Source organism: Crocuta crocuta, unplaced genomic scaffold, assembly GCF_008692635.1.
Source record: "Crocuta crocuta isolate KB4526 unplaced genomic scaffold, BGI_CrCroc_1.0 scaffold975, whole genome shotgun sequence".
In the NCBI taxonomy this organism is placed as follows: domain Eukaryota; kingdom Metazoa; phylum Chordata; class Mammalia; order Carnivora; family Hyaenidae; genus Crocuta; species Crocuta crocuta.
This window is the reverse complement of record NW_027529643.1, coordinates 61,237-70,206: the sequence shown is the minus strand read 5'-3', so window position 1 is coordinate 70,206 and position 8,970 is coordinate 61,237. Positions and strand designations below refer to the sequence as shown.

General features: G+C 37.0%; 1 protein-coding gene across 1 annotated transcript in view; it reads left to right on the top strand.

Moving 5' to 3' along the window:
• Nucleotides 1–6,942, top strand: part of LOC144230222 (sex comb on midleg-like protein 2) — a 17,331-nt gene extending 10,389 nt beyond the window's left edge. Inside the window, 4 exon segments of the mRNA XM_077762421.1 lie at nucleotides 949–1,059; nucleotides 1,922–2,173; nucleotides 5,563–5,714; nucleotides 6,795–6,942. Of these exon segments, the coding sequence (XP_077618547.1) occupies nucleotides 949–1,059; nucleotides 1,922–2,173; nucleotides 5,563–5,714; nucleotides 6,795–6,923 (644 nt within the window). The 3' untranslated portion in view covers nucleotides 6,924–6,942.
• Nucleotides 6,943–8,970: the final 2,028 nt, after the last annotated feature.

Sequence of the window (8,970 nt, the reverse complement as noted above, 5' to 3'; positions counted from 1 at the left end):
GTAAACAAATATCTATAGAAAAATATATGTTAGTATTTGAATTTTCTGTATCTATTTAATAATGGATATGAAAAGAGTCCATTATTTATAAGAATTTAAATGTCCTGTTTGTGGAAATATTTGTCATTCACTGAAATATGTTTTGTGTAATTTTGTAGTCCATGATTAAAAATAAAATCAAGTGATAAGAGCTCTCTTAGACTCTGCAGTAATCAATCAGTAACCAGATGGCTAAAGGTTGCTTATCAGGTGATCTTAAGAAGCATGCCCTGGCCCCCAGCCCTTTTAAACCAGATAAAGTTTGACTTTGGTACTTTCTTATTATAATATTTCTTCTCACTCAGGTTCTATTATCAGACTTTTTAGATTTCTATTATACTTAATTTTTCCTTTTAGTTGGGGGTTAAATCAAGATATTGATTGATATTTAGAGTATAATTGATAATTTGAGATGTCATTACTTTCAGGATCATGCCTTAAGGAGGAGTCCTTTAGATAGAAATGCATTTGGTTTAATAATAAGCTGTAGAGTATATTAAGGGTAGCTCAAGGCATGATTTTTGCATGTAAAATGGGATGTTCATTGTACCCTGTCTTCTCCTTTTCTGAATTCTTAACTTTTTTTGTTCATGAGAACAATTTTTCCAGGCCTTTCGACATAGTATAATTGATTTCCTCACTGCTTCCTGAGGTATTTAGAGAGATGTGATGACCTTAGGATAAATAATGCCTAGACATAATGCTTTTAGCTCTTGAATATGATGTCAATGAAATATATAATGAGATGAAATGAACACACATTATTCATAAACAATCAAGTAATCGATAAATTATTGATGAAGTTACAATAGGCAGATGATTAGGAAACAAAAGTGTTATATGCTGATGATCTGAAAATGCTTGAGGAATGTTAATTAGTTATAACAGACACCTTTTTTTTAAAAACAGTAAAAGAAGACATAACAGAAAAGAAAAGCCCCAAACGGCCTTCTCAGGAACCTTTACCTTATGTTCCTGTGTCACCTAAGTTCCCCAAAACAAAGGTGCATGCTTCTACAGGTAAATAGTATTTATACATCCCAGGAGTGGGAAGGAAAGTCACTCTACTGCCACTTACTATATGCTCTTGGGTGGGGGTATGTATTTGCTCGAATCAGTTTAGCAATCAGGCTACTGCTTTGGCAGCTTTGTTGAGTGTTTCATTCCCTTCAGAAGTACACAGTTGTCATTTCTCCTTAGACAAAAAAAAGTTACAGTAACATTTTCCATTCACCTTTGTTGCTGAAAGCTCATAAAAGGAGATTAGAAAAGCCTATTACCTTTCTCCAGTGAAAGTTGCTTTTTAATATATATATTTTTTATTTTTGAGAGAGAGAGAGAGAGTGGGTATAAGCCAGGGAGGGGCAGGGAGAGAGAATCCCAGGCAGGCTCCACGCTGTCAGCACAGAACTTCATGTGGAGCTCGAACTCTCGAACCAGGAGATCATGACCTGAGCCGAAATCAAGAGTCAGAGGCTTAACCTAGCCACACAGGTGCCCCTCCAGTAACATTTTAAGTGCCCAAGTAATATACAAGTGTTAGAAGCCAACTGTGGTTATATTATAACAAATAGTTGTGAAGAACTGCATTCCTAAAAATGAATGCTTTAGTGAGGTGTTCACAGCCTTGGTGGCAAGACTGGCAGGGGACAATTGCCATGAGAAACCTAGTGATGTCATGGAATCAATTTGAATTTTAAGACAGAGTCCATTACTATGAATGCCAAGAAGGGGATGACCATGTACTTTGTGTTAGAGGTTTGTAGTTCAGTATAGCATGGCTTAAGTGAACTGTTGAAGATGACAAGATCTTTTGACCTATGAGTAGTATTTAAGCTGTAAATCTACTGAAGATAATTGCCTTTGTCTTTTTTTCTTTTAGAAGAATCATTGTCTTCTGAAGGAAATGGCATGCTCAAGGAAGAGAAGCTTCCTGAAGATTCCAAAAGCCCACCACTAAATCCAGCAAGTTCTTTAAGTCCTGACAGCAGAAATCCTATAAGCATTCATACTGCAGTCTCCGGGGATTTTCCTCAAAGTGTGCCAGGCACCTCAAGTTCAGCACTGGTGGGAACTAAATCTACCAAGAGTGGTCAATATGAAGTTAAAGTCCAAACGCAGAAGAAAAGTGAAGGTATATTTAAAAACAGTGATTCTCAACCAATGTGTTTTTTTTTCTCCTTAAGTTTTCCATGCCCAAAAATATCCCCCGAGAGTATATCACGTTGGAGAGAAAGTGCCAAAATTGAGGAGTTCGAGTGAGTCCTTCTTGTTTATGTCACTGTCAGGATCAGGCCACTACAAATCACTCTGATCCTCATGGCAGCGTAGAACTGTCTTTGGGAATCTGGATCACCAGCCATGTCTCTCATGGAGACTGCTTAGATTCATGGTTCTTATTAATGGTTCCATTGTAATTTATCATTTCGTTGGGTACTGTCTGGACTCACAAACAAACCTCCTGTGACTCTGAGGCCTGGAACGATGCACTCCCTCTCCTTTTTGTTGTACTCTCTTCATTGTCAAAGGAAGGTCAAAAGAGACCTTTCCTGGCCCTAGCCTGTGTGTGACTCCCATATCTGGGCTCTGGTAATCTGTTGCTGCAGCCGTTTCCCCATTCTCCACACTGTCAGTTACTCCCTCAGACCCACCAAGAGTACTTAACATGTGTAAACACGGCAGCATCCTCTTGCCATTTGGAAAGAGCCAGAATAGTTTTCCATGTGCAAAGATAGCTACCCTTTACCATTTTAAGCACTCAGTAGGTGGGGGTAGGGGTGGGGTGAGGTGGGGTGAGGGTGAGAATTAAGTGTCTTATCCTGTTAGGCATCTCTAGGCAAGGTGAGTAGTGAAGTCATTAGGAACTATCTAACTCAATTGCTTTTCATCATGGATATTATCTATAGGCAACTGCACTGCATACATGCTGTGACATATTACATGGCATCCTCTTCCATCTCCCGCCCCATGTAGATGGCCTCTGCTTTCAGAGTGACGTTTGCAAGGAGTCTGACAATAGATGTTTATTCAATAAAGGGGTAATACTTAGGTATTTTCATAAAATACTAGCTTTTGAAGACAGGCTTTCTCCGTAAAAGGCTACAAAAGGTTACTTCTCATGCCGAATATCTCACTTTCAAATGTATGCCTAGCACTACCATACCAAAGTAGTCTGTATTTGGGCTTGAGAAGGCTAGTTTATGGTCTTCCAGGAGTGAAAAGACTAATAGTGATAACATTACTTACTAGTAATTTTCTATCATTAATAGAAATCAGCATCATCTTCATCACTATCTGACATGTACCAGGCACATAATATTTTACATAGCCTTATACAGTACATCTTTACAACAATTCCTTGAGATGTATGTGCCTGTTAAAACATTTTCCTGTGAGAAATCTGAGAAGTCAGATTTCTTGACTAAGGCCCCCAGCTAGAAAGGGGCTGGGTCAGTCCTTGAATCCAGGCACTCTAGCTCCAGGCTGTACGCTTAACTTCTGGGCTGCTTCCATCTCCAGTGAATAGGTAAGCATTTCACTTGAAAATTGTCTAGAGGTGTCATTACTATTATTTTCTTTAAGGTATCGGAGCTGTTACTTACCCTGGCTGCTGGTGATGCTCTCACAGCCCTCTGCCCTGCCCCATTATTTGAATGAAATAAATTGTTTATTTTTATTTTAGGAAAGAAATCCAACAACATTGTTGTGGACAGAATCATATCACTTTCATTTTATTTATTTCAGAAACATTTAGTGTAAGACAAGGCCATTCAGGAAAAAAAGCATGACTGGACTTTGACTATTTTTCACATAATTAGTTTATTTCATGTAATTATTGAGAATAACACTAATGTTTGCAACTTATCTGATTGTTTTGAAGTACAGGCCCAATTAAATTATTTTTCCATAATGGATTAAAAATAGATGATCTTACAGTTGTTTTAACATAAAATTATAGCTTTATACCATAAATTATATCTTTGCCTATGGTTTTTCTGTAGTAATCTCTAAAACTAGTTACATCTTATTTGAGACCTAACTATACCAGTTTCTGATGACATAAACCAGAAAACCCATGAAAAAGTTAATTTTAGAGGTATGATAAGCTTGATTAGCTTTGCCAATAACTTTTTAATCTCAAATTGAGTCTTTCTTGAGCTAAAGGAGAAGACTTTTCTGTCTAAATTGTTAAAACGCCTTAGGCATGGCATGGTCTATACACCATCATCATTTTCATTTGGGTTGAAACAGCCCAACAGCATTTCTTGGTAGATATGACCAACATTTTTATCTCTGACAAGTGGAAGGAAGGATATATTTTAGTGGAGTTTTTGTTTCACATCGAAGTTAAAATAGTAAAAGAGAAAACAAATATACTTTTGAGCTACCCATAAAAAAAGTTAACCATTGTTGAGTTCTTTTGTCTTCCATATTGCTTTGCCCTTTACCTGGGTAAATATCAAAATGCCCCTAAAATGGCTGGACCCCAGATAGGAGAGAAAAGGTATGTCTTTGGTTAATTCATACCAAAACAAAACAAAACAAAACAAATTTGTGTCGACGGTCCTTGTTTAAAGAAACAGATCTTCCTAGCAAATGACAAAACTCACTTCTGTCACACACTAAACTTTAGAGAGTCAAGTGCTCTGGTTAAGTAAATGAATACTTGCTGGTCACAAAGAAATTGCAGCACAACCTGGTGAACAGCACACCTAAAACTTTGTGAGATATGAGTGCTTAATTTATTCTATGTCTCAATTATTTCTTTTTTTTGACCTATAAACATTCAACCAGAGTATCTATTAATATGCAGTTAAACTTGAGAGAGGTATTCAATATAATGTTAAAGTTACATCTGACATAGCCAAGCAGAAAATAATCCTCATTTCTTCTAAATTCAGATAAGCATTTAAGCCTTAAGAGATGCGAATTTAAAGAGTAAAGTGATGCTAAAAATGTCCATATTGAATACATGGAAGAGATTCAGTAAAAACTAATTCAGTTCTCAAAGATAGTGGGGTTACTGAAATTCATTGATTAAAGTGAATAAATTTAAGCAGTTATCAAACCAGATCTGGAGACTTGCCATTGTATTTAGCTGGTAAAAAAACCTAATCCAGATATACTAAGAGGAGAGAGATTGAGAGAAATTCATTGAAATACTTAGAGTAATAGGTTAACTTAGATTAACCTAATTTAACCCAAGCAATGGATACTTTGCTATCTTTGCCTGTGGCCAACAAGGCCTCAGATTGCTCAGTCTGTTTTATCGTTTTTGAAACTTTAGGGTAAATTCTGAAGCTGCTTTTGTTTTTCGGGAGGTCACATGGGGTACTCTTGGGTAGCCATCCTCAGGTCATCTCCAGGCTTTCACTGGATTCTACCGTTGGAGTCCTGGGTCCTTGCTGGGGTACTTAGTGGAAGGTTCCAGGAATGAGAGACCATTTCTCCCTACCTAACATCTCTTCTTTCAGGATAATGATCAGGTCAAGTATGATTTGTCTTTTTTCCCCCCCATTGAAGCTCCAAGTTATATAGCTGTACCTGACCCCAGTGTCCTGAAACAAGGCTTCTCTAAGGACCCTTCAACCTGGTCTGTGGATGAAGTGATACAGTTTATGAAACATAAAGATCCTCAAATATCAGGCCCCCTCGCCGACCTCTTCAGGCAACATGTAATGTATCTTTTGATCCGGTTTTCCTGCCGTAATGCCTTTCAATGACCTCTGTGCAGGCCCTTCACTTGGATGGATGCTGATTAGTGTGGATGGTGGGGGAACCCTATCAACTGATTTTTTTTCCATATGTCAGATTACTTGGCCCAAAGTTAGAGTCTTAAATGGTAGACACTGGATCTGTGCTTTAAACGGGTACTCAGGTACCTAAAGTGTACTACAAGTCTTCAAGTTCTCAAGAGAAGATGATTCAGCATGGCCACTCTCAGATGTCTTCTCCCACAAGGATCCTCCTCCCCTCTCCTCCCTGCTTTGCCCCAGGACCGTGAGTAGGAGGGGGTAACCACAAGCTGTGACAGGGTATCCTCCTTGTTAATGATGCCCAATGAGTCCAGCACCCGTAAGATTAAAATGCAGTTTTATTTTAAATAGGAGCTCATTAATCCCAAATAATACGCTTCTGTGACATAAATTGGTTAACTAAGGAAATAAAGAAATTTTAGGAGGATGCCTTGTGTCTATTAAGTAATGTTTATTATCGTCTTTTCTGAGAAATCAGTGACCAAATATCTTATGTCCTTTGCAGTATTCTAAGAAAATCAGTAGTTTTAGCATTTAATTAGCTTCAGACAACTAATTAGCTTTCAACATAAAGACAACACTATATATAGCACATTTATAGTTTGCATTGATGCTGACATACTCCTCTTCTCAGCCTTTTTAAGAAAGTTAATGACCGTCTGAAATTTGTTTCTACAATTCGTAGTTTTCTACTCTTTATCATAGATATGTAGTATTTTATTCAACACACAGTATTTAAAATCAGATAGTTTGATGCCTAGGCCATTTTTGAAAGATACTGGATTAAATTTTATTTTTCTTAAAATTTGAAGTGAACTTAAAAATTGTCAAATGATGTCTTGCTGTAGAAACTGTATTTTTAATAGTTCTCAGGAAATAAATGCATATTCAGAGAATATATATAGAGAATGTACAACTGCTCTATTTTACATGTTCTTATATATAAATAACTTGACAAAATATGAATGCATTATTAATTATAATTTCCTTTCTCTGTAGGAAATTGATGGGAAGGCTCTGCTACTACTCAAAAGTGATATGATGATGAAGTACATGGGGCTGAAGCTGGGCCCAGCATTAAAGTTGTGTTACTACATTGAAAAACTTAAAGAAGGAAAATACAATTAAAAAGATGTTTATGTTTATATTGGACAAAATTCTCAGTTGTCCTGATACCTTTTAATTTAAAAATACTTTTATTCTCCTAGCAGCTTTTGTTTGGTAGACAGTCCTCTAAAAGTATGTTATATCCAGAATTGCAAAACAACGGTATAGTCCAGTCTACTTCCTTAAAAACTGTTTAACGTGTTAGCATTAGCATATTCAAATTGGGAGTTCTTTATGTCTTTTTCTTATTTTACAGTTTAAAATGTATCATTTTATTGCACAGTTTACAAATTTATTTCATGCTGGAAACAGAGAAACACCTTTGGTTTCAATTAATGTTTATATGTAGAACCAAAACAGCTGAATCCCAAAGGGGAAAGTATCAGGGACTGACAAGTTCTCTTATAAAGTCCGTGAGAAGTTTTCCTTAGAAGAGAATTTAAAGATGCAACTCTAGATATTATCTCTTTCTCCAGATATTTTATGTCTGTTACTGCAATCTTCTGTTCGTGTTCTGCCAGTTTCCAGAAAGGGAAAGCCATATAAATTATTTTCTTTTTGTTATTATTTCTCTCTATGTTGTATTTGTTCATATTTAAAGAAAAAAAGCAACCTTATAAACTTTCATAAAGTGTTCTTAATCAGTTTTTGATAAATTTTGAACAATTATAGGATATATAGAATGGTTGTTTTATGCAGGAGATATTATACTACAAGGTGGTTTGGATGGAGTCAGATTAATGTTTTTTCAATAATATACCTATTGTTTTAAAACATTACATATTTTCGCTAAGCGTAGACATTTAACTGGGCATTCATTTCTCACATCTCTATATGAAGACGCCTGTGCCCAAATTTTTATAAGATATATATTTTATTGTCTGTGTTTATTCCTCATATGGATACTGTACCATATTTATATATTATCCTATACCTGTAGGTATACGAACAAATAAATCTCTTCTTTTTGAATTTAATATGGCACTTTGTACTGCCAGAGAGGTGATGGTGAACTATTTATATAGTTAGAGGTTTTTATTCTATAAAAAAGATGTGCATCATTTGCTATCACTATTACCTCTCAGCTTTGTCTTCAGGGGATGAGAAACAATCCGTCGTTGGTTTTCACACAGGGAAGCTCTCTGTCCTATGCAATGTTTCTAGTGAGTTTGCTTAGCTCTGAGCCATTCATTCTGCTACGTTTTGGAAGATGCATTCATTCTGACTTCTCATTTTGGGCTTTATTTTTAAAGTTACAATTTTAAAGGGGAAATGGTGCTATATGTTTATTGTAATTACTTTGTATAACTTTGGTGTAATGTTTATAAGCTATGAGAATCTGTGCTAAACGTCTTAGCCATTTGTTGTAAATGCCAATAAAATATACACCAGGGGCATGAATGTACATTTTCTTTTCCAGGAAACCAAATGTACTTTATATAAGAATGCAACTATTTAAAGGGTGATTTTATCTGTGTTATTCCTTTTGTGTTATAAGACAGAATTCTAATTTAAACCTGGTTTTTCTTCAAATTGTGTGAAGATGCTGGTGCCCAGTTGAACAGTCCTCAGGTGTTTGAATACAATGTTTTACAGTTTTCAGATTTAAAAATAAAGTTTAAAAACCACAGTAATTAATGTCACAGCCTCGGATTTGATTCGATTCGTTTTCACCGCAAGACGTTAACGTACGCACTTACTAGTTGCTGAAGCAGCACTCTGGTAAGTTCGTGGCTTTCTGTGTCCACATACTTGAGTTTCGACACTTGCCCTCATTCTACAGAGACGCGGATTCCCAGCAGCAAAGGGCTGCTCTCTCTCGTAGGGCCTGAAACCACACCCCCCGGGGAGCAGTCCTCAAAGCCTGCTGCTCGCAGTGGTATTGAAGAGGAAGTCGGAAGCTCCGCACGCCGAGCTCTGCAGCCCTCTGGACACACCGAGCACTTGCCTTCCTCTTTGCGTGATTTCTCGTCGTCCTCGCAGCATCTCACGATGGCATTCCAGAGTAGGACTTCCCAGGCTTAAACCCAGGCGCCCCCGCCCCCCCCCCCCCCCCCCCGCGCGCAAG